Source organism: Malaclemys terrapin, chromosome 12 (assembly GCF_027887155.1).
Source record: "Malaclemys terrapin pileata isolate rMalTer1 chromosome 12, rMalTer1.hap1, whole genome shotgun sequence".
Lineage (NCBI taxonomy): Eukaryota > Metazoa > Chordata > Testudines > Emydidae > Malaclemys > Malaclemys terrapin.
In genome coordinates, this window is record NC_071516.1 from 32989217 (window position 1) to 33007879 (window position 18663).

The 18663-nt window shown below is 48.2% G+C and overlaps 1 protein-coding gene across 1 annotated transcript; it reads right to left on the reverse strand.

The window, feature by feature from the left end:
* Nucleotides 1-287: 287 nt before the first annotated feature.
* EIF6 (eukaryotic translation initiation factor 6) lies at nt 288-15904 on the reverse strand. The gene is made up of 6 exons (XM_054046234.1): nt 15722-15904; nt 13977-14062; nt 8729-8904; nt 4671-4847; nt 2914-3095; nt 288-625 (listed from the first exon to the last, which is right to left on the reverse strand). The coding sequence occupies exons 1-6, from the start codon at nt 15826-15828 to the stop codon at nt 616-618; spliced, it is 738 nt and encodes a 245-aa protein (XP_053902209.1). The 5' UTR covers nt 15829-15904; the 3' UTR covers nt 288-615.
* Between the last annotated feature and the right edge of the window lie 2759 nt (nt 15905-18663).

Below are 18663 nucleotides of genomic sequence, written 5' to 3' on the forward strand. Positions count from 1 at the left end.
AGAAAGGCACCAGACACAGCCACAATCTTTGGTGCTTGCAACCTCAGACCTTTTCTGTAAAGCTACAGCCAGGGCAAAGTAGCCTACGGCCATCTGGCTGGGGAAGAACAGTCTAGCAACAGGAGAGAGGAAGCATTATGCTCTTTCATTAAGCCATTTTAAGTGTGTTTTAAAATCTATTGTTGTGTGATAGAAAACCACTCCCTTTTATAGGAGAAAAATCCCTGGGGGGGGGAAGAGAGGAGGGTGTCAGTAAACAACCCAATGCAAAGAGAGACAGACCAGAATTGAAGTGTGAACAGAAGCATCTTTAGCTGCTGTAAGAGCCCAAGTCAGCTTCACCAATAGAGAAGCTCTAAGGTTACAGATTCCGGCACTAAAAGGACAGGAAAATGGCAGCCGGCGACACAGAACACTTCATATTTATAACTCGTTCATGCTGTTTGCCAGGTGTTTGTAGTAGGAAGTAGTTAACAGAACATTAAAAATGTTGGTTATGTGGCACCCTCCCAGCAGGGCCCACAGAAATGATAGTAGAAGGGTCTGGTGTCCTTAATCCAGAAAGCAGATGAAGCAGGAGCCTGGCACTCTGCTCCTTGGTCAGAGCAGCGCTTCTCATGTCAAACTAGAAAGAAAACAGAAATCAGATTTAACAAATGGAGAGCAGGTAAGGGCAGCCGGCATCTCCAGCTGCAGCACATCAATCTCTTCAGCGACCAGCTTTTTGCCCTGTAATTCCTGAGGGTTGTCTTAGAACGTGAAGTTACAGAAATCAAGGGTAATATTGAACCAGTGCACTGGAGCAAAGGAGAGCTCACAGCCAGCTTCACCAGGCCAGCAAGAACATGGTCCGTCTCCAGCATTCTCAGCCTTGTCTGGGGACCTGCATAGCCCCCAGAGAAAGTTCAAGCAGCCTCAGGATTGCTCTGATTTATGCTCAGTTGCACCCACCCATTAAACCAGGAGCTGTGGAGCGGCAGCATGGAACTGTTTCACTCGATATCTCCAAGGACCATTCCTGTGGGCTGGCCTAAAGGGACCTTTTAACTGGAGTGGCATAGAGGAGCCACAATGGAAGCGAGGACCCAGCCACTAAACTGTGAGCCCTCAGGCAGGGACGTGTCTATGTAGCTTGTCCACACAACGCTGGCACATAAAGGAGGTACAACCATAATCATAAGGCAGGTAAAGAGACTTGGTTCCTAGCCTTTGTAAATTTCCAGTTCATTTAGAAAATTAAATTTTCATAGGGCCTTTCAGCTCAAAGGATTCCAAAACCCCTTATAAACTTCATATACAAGGACCCCTATATAGCCACCACTGGGGAGGACCATGGTGCACCACACCCCCACTCAGGCCAGGACAAGGAACCACACACTTACACCTAGGAAGTACATTGTTTAAAAGCCCTTTAAGGCAGCAGAAATACATCTGACCCATTGCTGGGCACAAAGTGTTTTTTCAATTGGGAACTTTTGAAAAATCCCAGATCTTCAGTAGAGTCTCTACTATCACATCGGTGAAGTCCCCGTCAGTCCTCAAACAGTGACAAGCCCAGTTAGTGAAAGTCGGACCCAAGATATACAGCTACATCTGCACTGCAAAAACCTCCCACCAATGTCCCACAGTAGGTGCTCATCCACCAACAGTAGCAAGTGGTGACAATAGTGGTCATCATCACTAGCACTGTGGGAGAGTCACAGCTGTGTAAATGGTTACGGTCTTAGATTAGTTTAACTTGGATAAAAGCCTTCCAGAACACACAAATTGGGGAAATAAAGGGCTGGGGGGCACCAGCTAGGATGGCCTTGGGAGAATGAATGTGCTAAATTTAAACATGAAGAATTTTTAAACTATCAAATTTTATTCATAAGAAGAACATAAGAACAGCCATACTCTGTGACACCAAAGGTCCATCTAGCCCAGTATCCTGTCTTCCGACAGTGGCCATTGCCAGGTGCCCCAGAGGGAATGAACAGGTAATCAGCAAGTGATCCACTCCCTGCCGCCCATTCCCAGCTTCTGGCAAACAGAAGCTAGGGACACCATCTTGGCTAATAGCCATTGATGGACCGATCCTCCATGACTTTATCTAGTTCTTTTTTGAACCCTGTTATAGTCTTGGCTTGGTCAAACTTGGATAGTTTTGCAGATCTCACGGATCCAGAATTCCAGCCCAGTTTGAAGGAAACCAATTCAGTCATTTTAAAAGCTATGAATGTTTTACGTCACACACCACTGAGAAGTGCACTATTTAGCTATGCATCCATGTGCATGTATACAGGCTTAATGGAAAAAATCTAGCACACGTCTTCAGCACATTGTTTTCAAATGCTCAGAACTTCTGGTTAATCAAAACCAATGTGTTCCCTTGCAAACCAAGCAAAGGTGCTGGTCCTTAAAGACTATATCCAGGCCAAGGTTCAAGCTTCAGTCATTTTTGTTTTACTAGGTCTAAAACAGTATGGGGAATTATGATTATTGTAACAACTGTACGTCTCACTCCCTGTTCTCAAAAAGAGCTGAATTTTATTGCTCAAAAATAAAATTAATCTTCAGGGAGAAACAAGCATGGAAAATTTCAGCCCATACACTAAATTTTCTAGAAGATGAGCATGTGAAAATTGAGGACAGAGCTTGGAAACTATTTATAGTGAGAATTAGTAGGTTCCCATTATGTCAGAGGTAATAAGAGCCCTAAGCATGCTTATGAAAGTGACTAACAGAAAAAGCTACAAGTAAGAATTAAAGAAAACAGAGTTTGTATCTTTTTAATTTTTGACAAAACTTAGAATCTAAAGAAAAGCCAATGGAAAGAAACGAATCCTGGAAAACAAACCCTGGCTAGCTCGTCTTCGCTAACGTTTTTGCAGGTTTTGAAGATGCAGCTGCACAGTATGCGATGCCACCTACCTGTCAATCAAGGAATCTCTCATGCTGGTAGCAATGGTACTTGGCTGCGCTTCGTTCAGTTTGAAGATGCTCTCGATAACCGATAGCTCTGTGCTGGTTGTGTCCAGCCCACAGAAGGCACACCAATCGTTCACAACCATTCCTGCAGCAATAACCTCACTGCCACGATTTACTGTTCCAGCCTGGCAAAACCAAACAGGGAGAGAAAGGGGTCAGCACAAGACCACAGAGACCGCTAATCAATTATACTTTATCGCATTGCTAGTCACCAGGAAAGGGCACCAGCCCAAACTATCCCGCAGCCTCCTGTCACCACAATGCTTACAGTAAGAAACTGACCGGGACACAGTTTTGGGCTGAAGCATGGTAGTTTTTTCATGTGGGTTCCATCCATAAGCAGACCTATATGGGGAATGCTGGTTCAACTATTTGCATCTATATAGCTGGACAATGTAATATTTAGTTATTTAAAATTCTGTTTAGGAGACAGTGGATCCTTCTGCTGAAAGGTGGACCAAGGTCCTGAGGAACAGGAGACAATGTACAGTCATTATTCCCCACATCCAGTCTCTTGCCCTCTGCTCAATTGCTAAACTTTAGATCAGCTCCTAATTCAGGTTTCTAACCTCTGGCTTAAATACTTAAATACTGCCCAGTGCTCCTGGGGCATGGTGGCTGGGCTGGGAAGCAGTGGGTTCCCTATGTAGTCCCAGAGCAGGAGCTGTCACTTCCCCTTTCAGCCCAATTGCTGCTCACCAGATTTATGCTACAGAGACCTCTGATTCCAAAGCAATTAAAGCAACCACTGAACTAGAGAACTAACAATGCTAAGCTACAAATAAAACCAGACAGCTTCTGAAGGCAGCGCTGCAACAAACGTATTCTCTCTCTCGCGCTGGAAGAAAATACACTTTAGAAAAACTAAATTGAAGGCGTTAATAGGACAGCTAACCTCTTTAAAAAAAGAAAAGCAGAACAAGAGCAAAAGCAAAGCGGCATTTAAACCCAGAGGAGAAATTTACTGCACAGAAATCAAGCAGAACACAACAGATGGGAACCTAAACTCTACAGCAATGCTGAAAGTGACAAATCGGACTGGGGACTAGCTTGCCACCGCGTGGTTCAAAGGGAACAATTCTATCACTGGAATTTTTAAAAGGCCAATAAAGGCCAAATCACATCACTCCTTCCCCACACTCCAAGAAGATGACAACACGCTACAGGGCAGATCTCTCATTAGTCATCAGAGTGCAACACCTTGTGAACAGGCAACATGTCCTATGCAGCCCATTCAACTTCACTCCGGCAGCAAACCGAGAACAGCGTGGTACTGCCTTCCAGGCCCTCTCCTCCCCTCAGTGCAATCAGCACAGGGTCACAGCACTGTTCACATGGATTTATTTTACTACCCCAACTTTGTTTGCCAGAGACTTTAGCACTGAAAAACATACAGTTGAATTTTAGAAGTTGGAGTGGGAAGTTTTGGCAGCTGGGGCATTTGGTACCCAGAAGACTTGAGAGGCTATTTGGGGGAGGAGGAAAGACACTATTGAGAGGGAACAGCTTCTTTTCACGTGGGCAGCGGTGAAACGAACAAGTCCACACTCTACAGCTGCTTGATAAAAGCTAGACGAGGAAAACAATGCAGCTGGGGGAAGGACACAACATGGAGGCTGGGAAGATCCAAACCTCTCCAACAGTCAGAAGACTCCGGGGTGGGAAAGGAGAGAGAAAGCACAAGTCTACAAATGCCTTACCACAAGTGGGACTTGCAGCAGTGAGGAGAGCTCATCCTGGTCTTCAGTTGAAGTCTTTGGGTGCACAAGTCCTCCCTGGTTACTAAAAGCACAGTAACTTCCTACCAGAACCTGGTCTGCAACCGTCTGTCTGAAAACTTCTACTTTGAGCACATCTGCCAAGATCTCTTCAGTCTCCTGTAAATACATAAAATGAGAAGTGTGTGTCCTGGGCACAAATGTTATCTCAGAACTCAGAATATTATGTAAAAGCCCCATGTCTGTTGAGCTGGGAGCAGAGCTACGCTTGGGAGAAAACTTGCTCAGGGTGTTTCCGAAGAACCTATTCTGACTTTCAAGAGCTCAGATTTTCATTTTGTAGGTATATTAACTACACCTGCCGTTAGGTCCAACAACAAAAAACAATTAACATTCCACCATTCTCCTCTTTGACTTCAACACAGTCAACCATGCTTCTTGTCTTCAATCTTATCCGCCCGTCCATGCTTTGGTCATTTAGGAAGTTGAAGCTAGACTGGAAATATGGTGTAAATTTTTAACGGTGAGAGTAATTAATCCTTGGAACAATTTACCCAATCACTGACAATGTTTAAATCAAGACAATGTTTTTCTAAAAGACCTGCTCTACGAATTATTTTGGGGAAGGTCTCTAGGTCAGACTAGATGATCACAGTGGCTCCTTCTGGCCTTGGAATCTATGAATCGTCAACTATCAATTTTATGTTATAATTCCTCACAGACCCACCTCTCCACTCCAGATCTGTCATCTTCTAGTCCATCTAAAACCTCAGCCGGTATCTAAGGTTTCCTGGTGAGTGTCCAGCTGTCAGCTTAAGCTTAATATGACCAAAACAGAGCTCTTAACCTTTCATCAAAAATCCTCCCCCTCCCCTAACACCACCATCTTCCCTGCCACCTGGGCATCATCTTCAACATGGCCCCCCAGACTGTCACATCCACGTGTCTGCATGTTGCCGCAAGACCACCATTCTTCTACAGCCATACAACTAAAGCCCGTCTAGCCTCTCACCATCTCAATTACTACAACCTGCTCCACTCCAGCCTTGACAAATCCCTTCTCACCTCACTTACAGCCACTCAAAACATGGATGCAAAGGTAAGCTTTCCTGGCGCCTCCTTTTGACTGTCACCCCTCTTTGCATCTCTATCCCCCTGCTCCATCACAGCAAACACACACTATTTGCATTCATTTTCAAGGCCCTTCACAGCCTATCCCCACCCAAGCTAGCATCTCTGATATGAATATCGAGATGTTGACTCAACTCCATTCTGCCAATAATGCCAGTCTCTACCACCCACTTGTTAAACTTTCAAACAAGCACCCCCTACTGTCACCTCTGCTGCCCTACACACGGGAGAAACTTGTAAACCACCACAAAGCCATCTCCCTCTTTGTCCTCTTTCATGCTCCCTTCTGCTGTGATGTCTCCAAAACCTGAAGTTAGGCAGCGGGTGGCCTTAGACCACTGTCTATCATGCTGACCAATATTGTCTCATTGTTTCCTTCTACCCCCAACCTCTGTTGTATTTGACTGTCTTTTCCCTTCTACTCAGATTGAAGCTCTTTGGGGCAGGATCAGAACTGTCTCTGTTCTGTTTGTGCAGCACCTAGCTCAATGGGGTCCCAAAGGTGCTACTGTAAAACAAGCAATAACAACAGGTCAAGAAGTGAGATCACCAGCACAGAGAGAACCTTTTCCCTAGTCCAGGTGCTGAATGGAACATGTACTTGCTCAATGGGAACAGGTGGAAGAATTACATTGTCTCTTCTTTCAAGCATGGATACCAAATCCAAGAGTTAGCACTAGTCTGACAGCCCTCACTGACAAATCTGATTAGTAGTTGTCCAATTCATAACCTTGTGTAAGTGGAGGGAGGGGAACATTGATTGTGCAACAGCCTAGCAAGGAAAGACACTCCGACACCAGAACACAGAACAAATATTGCCTCTGCACTTTTACATCATCTATTATCCAAGGATCTCAAAGCATTTTTCATTAGATTCTTCATCTACTGTAAGTTTTTTGGGGCAGGGAGCCATGTCCTCATATGCGTTTGTACAGCCCCAAGCACAATGTAGCCCTGATCCTGACTGGTCTGTTGAATGATTAAGACACCTGCGGGGTATTATCTCCTGAGGCATACAGAAAGCTAAATGACTAGCCTAACATCACACAGGGAGTCTGAGGCAGAGCTAAGAACAGAATCAAGTCTCCTGACTTGCAGCAGTGGGCTTCAGCCACAAGATCATCCCAAAATGAGTGTATTACAGAGAACACACTTTTCTGGGCCGTTTGTTAATCAGCTTTTTGTGGACAGATTGGAGGATGCCCAGCAGCATACGAAACAAGGAGCTATTCCTTCAAGGTGCAGCCCCCTCCACAAGGGGTTCCTATGGCTCTGCACTTCACTCCTCCTAGACACCTTCACCTAGGGACAGGTCCCACTGGAGACCCTGCTGGACCCCTACATTACCCTGGGGAGGAAAAATATGAAACTGGCCTAAGGAGAGAAACTGGCTAAGTGAGGCAGTGAAGGAGACAAATGGCCCCAGGAAAGGAATCTGGTAGACCAAGAACCAAATCAGTTTGCAGTAATGAACTTGTTTAATGAGAACAGAAGTATCAAAGGGGTAGCCGTGTTAGTCTGAATCTGTAAAAAGCAACAGAGGGTCCTGTGGCACCTTTAAGACTAACAGAAGTATTGGGAGCATAAGCTTTCGTGGGTAAGAACCTCACTTCTTCAGATGCAAGAAGAATCTGAAGAAGTGAGGTTCTTACCCACGAAAGCTTATGCTCCCAATACTACTGTTAGTCTCAAAGGTGCCACAGGACACGCTGAGAACAGAAGTGTTGGCAGACCGTGCTCCTAGGCAGGGTGTAAATTCACTTGGCAGGAACCAACCAACACAATACTGGCTGCACTCTGCTAGCAAGGAAACACACAATTCAGGTTCTAGCAGCTTTTCCTCAGCCCCAGCCGCTAAAACCCTCTAATCATCTCCCATTTCAATTTCACAACCTTCCTCTATCTGAACTCCCTGGCACCCACACTGTCCCCTCAATCCAATCAAAACACTGCCTCCAAAGATCTGCCCTGCCGAATCTCGCCATATTACCCCCTCCTTGCATCTCTCGTTTGCCTGCCTGTTCTCAACTGCATCACGTTCTCCTCTTCGTTTCAAAACCGTGTACAGCTCTGCTCCTTCCTATGCCTATAACTTAATCTCTTACCCTGCCCCCTCAACCACACCATGACAGCCTTTGTGCTTCTGGGTCCCTGACTTCCAGTTCTCTGCTTTCTTCCATGCTGTACACCAGGATACAAGCTCACCACCCCTTCCCTCACTCAAATCCCCCTAAAATCCAACTCATCCACATTGTCCACAGTGCATCCAGAGAAAAAAAATCTGTTGCAGTTTAGCCATCCAGATGCACATATGCATCAAGTGAGTAACCACCTGATACTGTCATGACGGCTCTCCTCCATTCTATTACCTTTCCATTAGTCCCAGTACAGGCAGTCCTCGACTTTACGACATTCAACTTACAAAGCTTCTGAATTGAAACCCTCTCATGATTTATGACAACTGGTTTCAACTTCACAGTGCCCGGTCCTGCAATGGAGTGGATTGCGGTTCCGAGTTAGAACTTACGACACAATTTTCAGGAACCAATTGTGTGGTAAGTCCAAGGACTGCCTGTATGTTGAACACTACATTGTAAACTCTTCAGGGCAGAGCTTATCTTTTTATCTGCCCTATAAATAAGGATTATTGAAAGGGAGAATGAAGGACACTTGAAGCTGAATCTTGAGGCAGCCTTTTAGAGCAGAAGTAAACTCCTCTGCTGCGAAGAATGAAAGGCTAGATAAAGCAGGCTCCCCTGCTGTAAAACGCTATTAGCATGCAGCCTCGTGTTACTCGGCATGAACTGGAAATGTTCATCGTGATCCCCAATAACTATGACATCTAGCTCAAGGGTGGGGTTTGCTTTAAGGGTCTGCACTGAACTCTTAAAAGAACAAAAACCATTTACCCTGTCAAGGTCTGGATGGACAAGTGCTACATAGTCATTGCATGTGGTGACATTGCCCAAAGCCGAGAGCCGCTCCTCCACCCTTTGGATTCGGACGGAGTCTGGCAGGCTGTTGCGGATGTGCTGAAGCTCCTGGTCTGTTGTACTGCTTGGGACCAACAGTCCATGCCGGTTCCCTAGAAGAAAAAAGGAGTTCTGCTTCAGACCAAGTCAAAGGTGTTCACCCGCTGGGCTTGTCCACTTCCTAGCCTTCAAACAACCTGGCCTCGGGGCTCCTCAGGCTCACCCAGCACCTCCCCAACATACAGCATGACTGAGGCAAAGTTCCCGTTAAAAAAACAAGCCAGCACCCAGGGGTTAGAGTCAGAAAAGAAGAGATTGCTCATGTCAATTCCAAGTAGGTGACTCCCAAGCAGTCCCCCGGAGGAGGGGTTGGAGTTCACCGAGTTACAGACCGTAGCACGGCTCTACCAAACACGACATCGTGTCTCACCTTCAGGAGGAACACTGGGTAAAACACGGTATAAGAGGGATCGGACATCAGGGCCTTGAGCTCAGACACCTTCCTGGCTGACGTTATAGCCACTAGGAACACCACCTTCCAAGAAGGTAAAGTAGAGAGCTCATTGCTAGGGGCTCGAAGGGAGTGCCCATCACCCTCGAGAGCACCAGGTTAAGATCGCATAGGGGAATCGGCTGCCGTACCTGAGGGTACAGCCTGTCCAGCCCCTTGAGGAAGTGGCCAACCACAGGGTTAGCAAATACTCAGCGGCCCAGCTGAGCTGGGATGGAAAGCTGAAATCGCAGCCAGGTGCACCGTGATTGACAACACCGCCAGACCCTGCTGTTTTAGGTGAAGTAAATAGTCCAGGATGAAGGGAATCAAGGCCTGCAATGGAGGAGTGCTCTTCTGTAGAGACCAAATAGAAAATTTCTTCCACTTAGTCAGATAAGTGGCCCGAGTAGAGGGCTTCCTACTGCCACAGAGGACTTCCCTAACCGAGTCAGAGCACGCAAGCTCTAATAAGTTCAGCCATGGAATTTCCATGCCGTGAGGTGGAGTGACTCCAGGTTGGGGTGCTGGAGGCGGCTGTGGTCCTGCGTGATCAAGTCTGGAACCGTGGGCAGGGCTATAGGCGTGTCCACGGACAGGTCTAGCAGTGTGGTGAACCAGTGCTGATGGGGCCAAGCCAGTGCTATGAGGATCAAGGATGCTTTCTCCCATCGAACCTTGAAGAAGACTATAATGGATCACAAATTGAATGTCAGCCAACAGAGTGATGCAGTTGTTAGAATGGCTAATATAATTCTGGAGTGTATTAACAGATGTGTCATATGTAACACATGGGAGGTAATGTCCTGCTCTACTCAGCACTGGTGAGGCCTTAGCTCAGTGGTTCCCAAACTTTAACAACCTGTGAACCCCTTTCACTAAAATGTCAAGTCTCGCAAACCCCCTCCTAAAAATGAATATTTTCAGGGATTTTCTCCTTTACCCGAGTATAAATTATAAAAGCAGTGATCTTGGAAATATAAATCTTGTTTTTATAACATGCTTATTACACACTAATTATCATTACAGTATTTTTATTACATTATGAAAATGGCAACATTCTTCCAAGATCTCACTTTTGTAGCTTGTATCACTTTGTTATAAGGCAAGGCTCCTACCCTTGTTGCCAACAAGGCAAACGACATTTCGGGCTGCATAAGTAGGAGCATTGCCAGCAGATCGAGGGACGTGATCATTTCCCTCTATTCGGCATTGGTGAGGCCTCATCTGGAGTACTGTGTCCAGTTTTGGGCCCCACACTACAAGAAGGTTTTGGAAAAATTGGAAAGAGTCCAGCGCAGGGCAACAAAAATGATTAGGGGGCTGGAGCACATGATTTATGAGGAGAGGCTGAGGGAACCGGGATTATTTAGTCTGCAGAAGAGAAGAATGAGGAGGGATTTGATAGCTGCTTTCAACTACCTGAAAGGGAGTTCCAAAGAGGATGGATCTAGACTGTTCTCAGTGGTAGCAGATGACAGAACAAGGAGTAATGATCTCAGATTGCAGTGGGAGAGGTTTAGGTTGGATATTAGGATGCCTCCAAGAGTATCGAGTGGACGAGGTGCAGATGTCTCACAGCCTGAGGGCTTCTGACACGGGAGAGGAGTGAGCACCAACCTGTCTGTTTATATAGAACATCGCTTTGGCACTGCCTGTCAACACTGATACCTATCTACAGGGCAGATGTGTTTGAAATGTCTGGCAAGCGAGGCGCACCGCACGCAGCTCCCTGACATTGATGTGCAGCAAAAGTTCTCCCTGGGACCATAGACCTTGAGTCCTGAGTCTTCCTAGGTGCGCTCCCCATCCCATCGCTGACACATCTGTGACTAGTGACAGCGAGGGCTGAGGTCTGGAGAAGAGTCTGCCCGTGCAGACTGTCTGTGGATTGAGCCACCACTGGAGGGACTCGAGGACCTGAGGAGCGATTGTGACCAGTCTGTCTGGTCTCGCTTCGGCCTGTACACTCAGGCTAGCCACACCTGAAGGGGACAGAGCTGCAGCCTGACATGCTGTACCACATAAGTGCAAGTCGCCATATTCCCAAGCAGTTTTAGGCAATTTCTAACCGTCATGGTTGGGAACCTTTTGAGATCCTATATGACGGCGCTCATGGCAAGGAAATGAGATTCTGGAAGAAAGGCCCTGGCCTGAGTGGAGTCTAGGAGGGCTCTGATGAACTCTATCCTTTGAGTGGGAGTTATGGTCGACTTCACCACATTCGGGATGAGGCAGAGCTGGAGGAATATCGTCCACTCCAGGCTCACGTGGTCCTCCACTTGGGCCCGGGAGCGGCCCTTGATTAGCCAGTCGGGAATACCTGCACCTGCCGCTTCCATAGGAAGGCTGCCACGACCGCCATGCACTTGGTGAACACCCAAGGGGTTGCCAAGAGGGCAAAGGGAAGGACTGTGAACTGATAATGAATGTTGTTGACCACGAATCATAGGAACCGTCTGGGGACACGTGAAAGTACGCACCCTCCAAGTCAAGAGCGGCGTACCAGTTCCCCAGATCCAGGGAGGGAATGATGGAAGCCAGAGAGACCATGAGAAACTTAACAGATTCATGAATCTGTTGAGGTTTCACAGGTCTAAAATAGGCCCGAGCCCACCCTTAGCCTTGGGGATTAGGAAATATCGGGAGCAGAACCCCCTGCCCCTGAACTCCATAGGATCTCTTCTACCGCCCCAAGTTGTAGGAGCATTTGCACCTCCTGCACTAGAAGTTGCTCGTGAGAAGGGTCCCTGAGGAGGGACAGGGATGGTGGGTGGGAAGGTGGGAGAGAACAGAATTGGAGAGAAAATCCCAATTCTACCATGCTAAAGACCCATTGGTCTGAAGTTATTTGAGACCAGGCATGGTAGAAATGGAATAGACGAGTCATAAAAAGAGGAGAAGGATCCGGGATTTGCATCCTCAGGCGCAACTGCAAAAGTTCGGTTTTGAGGCCCGAGGAGGACTGAGGACGGACGCCTCCTGTTACTCCAGCCCTGTTTCCTATTATAGTCCTGTCTGGGAGGAGCAGAGTAGAAGTGTGGGGCGGGCTGAGATTTGAACAGCTTCCTTAGGAAGGCCAGCGTGTGAACCCCCAGAGATTTAAGGATTGCCCACGAATCTGTCTGCTCTGAAAAGAGTCCTGAACAGTCAAAGGGTAGGTCCTGGATAGTATTCCGGGCCTCATGTGGGAGCCCTGAGACCTGAAGCCAGCAGCTGTGTCTCATGGCTATGGCAGTAGCCATCATGCGAGTGGCCAAATCTGCCGAGTCCAAGGCAACCTGTAGGAAGGTCCTTGCGACCACCAGACCCTAAGTCCGAATGAGCTGACCCAGGCCAGCTGCGGGTTTTTTATCATTGTGCAGATGTACCCTTGGTTGTTGTTGCTTCTTTATGAGGGAGAAAGTCCCTGAGAGGAATGATTTGAGATTTGTTTGTTTAAGATATTCTTTTGCCTTTAAAACTAAAAAAACCCCGACAGCCTTGGCCATCAGGAATGTCAAGTCTGATCTATCCAGGTTTTACTTGAGGGGCTACTAGGTCTCAGGCCTCGTTAATTATGCAGAGCATGTAGATAGAACCTTTAACAAAGGTGTCCTTTCCCCAAAATATTAACTAGGTGTTATTAAAGACAGTTTTAAAACAGTCTGATTAAAATTCACTTTCCCTTCTTGGCCTGTTAATTCAGGATTTCACAAGTCCCCCTGTGACTGCAGTCTCAGAGAGCAAACGAGATCTGAATTTCTAACACAAGTGCGGGGAGGGGATTCCTTAAAAAACCCCTACCAAGCTAAGTGAAAAGGGCAGAAGCCTCAATTTTTCCCCCTTTAATCAGAAATGAAATCCCCCCTGCAGATGCTAGGCTGCTAATAATCTAACTGGCGTTCCCAACTACACTCATTTCATTACTCAAACGTAGCACAGCTATAATAATCAAGATTTGTCAAAAGCTTCTGCAGACAAACTGATAAGGGACAAAATATTCTCTTTCCTCTCACCAGAACGGATCTAAAAATAAGAGCTGTGTTCTGCTGTGTCCCTAGCTACATGCAAGTGAAAGGAGGAATGTTGCCTTTGCAATATGTATTTGTAATGGCTAGATGCTGAACCATTAATGCCCATTAAAACAGGGTATTTCCTGCAGACTTATCAGTAAGAGAAACTTACCCACGATACACAAATCCCCATCCCCACAAGTAGAAGTGGGTGAAACACCTCCCCCCATGCTGCAGAGGAGTAGCTATGTGCTTTCCCCCACCACCACCACAACAGAAGCCAAACCCTACGTGGCATAGGCTCTACCCACCGCCCCTCCCTCCACACACAGGCTTCTCTTTATTCTCAAATGGATACATTTTTGATTTTGGAAATAAGTCTTCCCAGTTCCACTCCTTTGCCCCACCCTCAGGCTGACTCCGCTCAGCAACCTCTGAAAAGAAGTCCCTTTGGGTCCACAGGGCTATATCTGCAGCCCTCCTACTATCCCCTATTTGTCACAGCTGGAACCTCAAACTCTAATCCCTGTTCAATATGGGAACGGGTGGCTCCTAGGCAGATCCAGTTACAGAATGTCTTGACCCAGAGTCTTCTTTATACTGCAGAATGAGAGTCTAGAATCTTGTGAAATGACACGTTCCAGCCCAATCCCCATTAAGAGCACACCACAAAGGTATCAGCTTAAAGGACACGACTTACCAACACACATTCTCCCAATGATCCGACAGCCAGCGATGGACGCGTGAACAACAGGGATAGTCTCAGAAAGCTCCCCCTCAAAGATACTGCAATAAGAAAGACAGTGAAATGATGCTGCAAAGCAAAGAGTGACATATACAGAGAATCCCATTCAATTCAGAGGGACAGGAAAATCAGGTCAAGACACCCGAGAAGGAGATCTGATGTTCCTGACCTGTTTTATAAAGGTGAGTATGTCCATTTTACAGATGTGGAGACTGAGGGGCAGAGAAGTTCAATGACTTGCCCAAAGTTTCACAGCAGGTTAATGGCAGAGTCAGCAAATGGAACTCAGGCTTCCTGAGCCCCAGTGCAGCATGCCCTGTCCACTAGACCCACACGGTCTTCTCAACTAAAATGAAGCAATTTCCTGTTAAAGTGATTACTAGAATTCTTTGAATGTGCCAGTAACACAGTGAATAAAGAACAGGCTGATTGAATGTATTTGGACTTCAAACAGCCTTTGACAAAGTCTCTCATGGGAAGCTAATAAGGAAACTGAAGTACTGTGGAGTGAGAGGTGAAGTACAGTCATGGGTTAGAAAACAAATGACACCTCTAGGACTGGTACTAGGACACCTGCTGTTTAATTTATTTATCAATGATCTGGATAAAGGGGAGAACAGTGAGGTGGCTAAAACTACATGCAACACCATTATCTGAGGCTACAGCCTTGTCTACACTACAGTTTTGTTGGCAACGTAAGTTACACAGCAATAAGCACACGCGTGCACAGCGCTATGTATGTGGAAGAGCTTCTCACGCAGACAGAGCTTCTGCCGCTCATGGAGATGGTTTTATTATGCTGACAGGAGAGCTCTCTCCAGGCCGCAGAAACCAGGGCAAACTTTTTGGCCTGAGGGCCACAGCAGGATTCCAGAACTGTATGGAGGGCAGGGTAGGAAAGGCTGTGCCTCCCCAAACAGCCTGGCTCCTGCCCACTATCTACTCCCTCCCACTTCCCACCCCGACTGCCCCCCCTCAGAGCCCCCAACCCATCCAACCCCCCCCCCGTTCCTTATCCCCTGACCACCCCCCCACCCCGGAGCCCCTGCCCTAACTGCCCCCCCCCCGGGATCCCACCCCCTATCCAACCTCCCTGCTCCCTGTCCCCTGACTGCCCCACCCCCTATCCACACCCCTACCTCAACAGGCCCCCCCGGGACTCCCATGTCTATCCAACTGCCCTCTGCTCCCTGTCCCCTGACTACCCCCCTTATCCAACCCTCCTGCTCCCAGCCCCCTTACCATGTTGCTCAGAGCACCAGGACTGGCAGCTGTGCTGCCTGGCTGGAGCCAGCCGCGCAGCCTAGAGCACCGGGGCAGGCCGGTGGCTCTCGCAGCCGCGCAGCCCGGTAGAAGCTCGCAGCCCCACAGTTAGCATGGCAAGCTGAGCCTGCGGGGGAGGGGAGACTGCAAGGCCAGGGGCTAACCTCCCCAGCCGGGAGCTCAAGGGCTGGGCAGGAAGGTCCTGCAGGCCGGATGTGGCCACAGGCCATGGTTTGCCCACCTCTGGCATAGAGCATCTTCACCAGTGGCAGGGGGGGCGGCCCTGTGCGGGGGGTCGCGAGGAGGGGGGACGAGCCCCAGGGGAGGGGGGGGGCGCGAGGAAGGGGGGGGGCCAGGAGGCGCGAGGTGGGCGGCCCAGAGCCGAGGAGGGAGGGGGGGCCCTAGGCGGAGGGGCGCGAGCCCCCGGCCGCGCTGACCTGTAGAAGTTCTCCGAGCCGCCGATGGCCACCAGGCAGTAGCAGTTGGTGAGCTTGGCGAAACAGCCGATCTCGTGGTTGTTCTCGAAGCTGGCGCGAACCGCCATGGCAGGAGCGCGACACACGCGTGACCTCCCCTCGCCCCGTCACCGACAGCCCCCGCCTCGCCGGCCGCAACTTCCGGGACAGGCCGCCGGAAGCGCGCGGGTAGAGCGGCGCCGTCCCGCGTCTCTATGGCCCTGAGGCCGCGCAGCGCGGCCGGGGGCGGGACTTGGGAGGCTGCGGCGCGGCGCCGCCCCGCGCTGGGGCGGGGGAAGGACCCGGCTGCTTTGCTGCAGGCGGGGGCGCGGGAGCTCGGAGGACGAAAGGGAGGATTGAGAGTGATGCTTTTGGGGGGTGTAGGATGAATCCCCACCACTTGCTTACAGCGTGAGGAAGTCTTGGCTGTGCAAAGGTCACCACTGAGAGCCTGGAGGGCCGTAAGTGGCCTGTAAGCTGCTGGGGCATGGGCTGCCTTCCAGGGAGCGGAGCAGGACTTTGCCTGGTGGTGGTGGCAGTTGGGGTAATGACAAACGTAGAGCCAGGAATCTGGCACTGGTCCAAGGGTGCAGCTAGAGTCAGGGTCGAGGAGCCGAGCTGAAGATCAGAACCAGAGTCAGAACCTGAGCCTAAACCCCAGGGTAAGCTGGAGTCCTAGCCAGAGATCAGAGCCGGGAGTCAGAAGCCTAAGCTCAAGGGCGAACAGGAACCAGAATGGAGCAGGAAGGCTGAAGTAGGAGCAGGGATGGGAACAAGCCAGGAGCAGGGCTTGGTGTGAGGACTGGAAGCAGGCTGGAGCAATAGCTGGAGCAGGATTAAGTGAAAGCAGGGTAAGCGCAGCTATGGCCGTGGTACACATTGAGCAGCTTTATGCTGCTGCAAGGCTCAAGTCGCAAACCGCTGGCTTCCCCTACCCAATCAGGAAGCACAAGCATTTGGAGGGGGCTCATTGGGTCCAGATGAGCTTGCTGGGTTGCTTCGTGACAGTCTCTGTGCCACAGGCTGGACATCCCTGCTTTGGAATAACGAAGTGTGCAGCACGCTGCTGGACCTCTGCTAATACACCAGTATGAAACAGTGTGTGTGCCATAACCAACAGGTCTTCTTTCTTGCATAGCATTGCAACACGGAGAGGTTCCCTCTTAAGAGCTGGATGCATTTGTGACATTACCCAGAGTACAATCTGGACAGTTCCCTCCACTTCCCTACGTGGGGTGCCTTTTACACTGCTTCTCTGTGAGAGCAACCACGCCTGGCCTGCTCACACACAGCCTCTAGCATGCAAAATCACTCCCAACTGAATTATATGAGTGCTTCTAGCCAGCCATTCCTGAATTATATTGCAGTGACACCAGCAAATTCTCAGTCCCAGATTTGTCCCCAGAAATGTGCATCTTGTACTGCCCAGCACCCTGCTGGATAAAAAGTCACAAAGTCTGTCATTTCATTAATAGGAAATGATATACACTAACCTTGTTATCTCAAGTGGACGTTCCCAAACACTTCAATCCAAACACACTGGTTTAGATAAAACAATAAAACGAGTTTATTAACTACAGAAAGATAGATTTTAAATGATTACAAGTAATGAGGCATGAAAGTCGGAAGTGGTTATAAAGAAATAATGGGGGGGAGGGATAGCTCAGTGGTTTGAGCATTGGCCTGCTAAACCCAGGGTTGTGAGTTCAATCCTTGAGGGGGCCAATGAGGGATCTGGGGCAAAATCAGTACTTGGTCCTGCTAGTGAAGGCAGGGGGCTGGACTCAATGACCTTTCAAGGTCCCTTCCAGTTCTAGGAGATAGGATATAAAATTATATATAATCTCCTATAAAATTATTTATAATTTAAAAGGTAAAACACAAACTAATACCTAACTTAACAAGCGAAGAGAATTAAAAACAATACAGGCTTTTTTCTTACCACTTGCTTGCAGCAGTCTGGCTGGATTACTTCAGTCACGAGCCCTCCCCCAGTTCAGTGATGCTTCCTTTGTCTTTCAAATACTTTTGATGCCATAAGGAGAGATGAGGGGAGTGTGGTGATTTGGGGCTTTGTTCCTCATTTTTATATCTTTTCTTCCTCTTTCAGAATCATGTCCAGCTGGGGTACGGGCAACAGCCAGTCTGTTCACATGGGAACCCCCAGTTGTTATATCACCAAGATGTAAATTTCTAGCTCACACCCTTCTTCCTGCCAAAGAATGGCCATTTCACCAGATGATAGTCCATTTGATTTTGTTGACACCTGGCCAAGGTATCAGTTTGCCTTTTGTCTCTGAGGAATGGGTCTGTGCCTGGTTTTCTAAATTTGGAGCACGTCTCAGCAATGTCATACAGTAGCATCTTATAACTTTACATACAATGTTGTACAGACATTTTACTAGGGTAATAATGATCAGCAGATTATGAGTTTTCAAATGATACCTCACAAGACTTACTTTGTACAAAATGTATCATAGTTTTATAAAAAGGGTTAACATAACAGTACAGACTGTCACACATGTAAAGGCAGGAAGCAAGCTAGCAGAACAGAGACAACCTGTCTGCTCTGGTATTCTATTCTCTATAGGTTTTTATGCCATTCTTATCTCTGTAGTATCTCCACACCTTCCAGTTGTATCATTGAAGGGCCCTCGAGTACTGGTGCACCTTGGTCCCCCCATCCTCTGCCTTTGGCACATAGTCTAGTTTTCTGTGTTTCTAATTTTCTTTGGTCTCATTTTGGTTGTTAGGTTTAGTGTGCAGGTACTGGATGGCGATGGAGGCCTGTGGTATAGGAAGTCAAGTGGTCCCTTCTGGCCTTAAATTCTATGATTCTAGGACAGTGGTTTTCAAACGTTTTTTCTGGCAACCCCATTGAAGAAAATTGTTGATGCCCACGATCCAACGGAGCTGGGGATGAG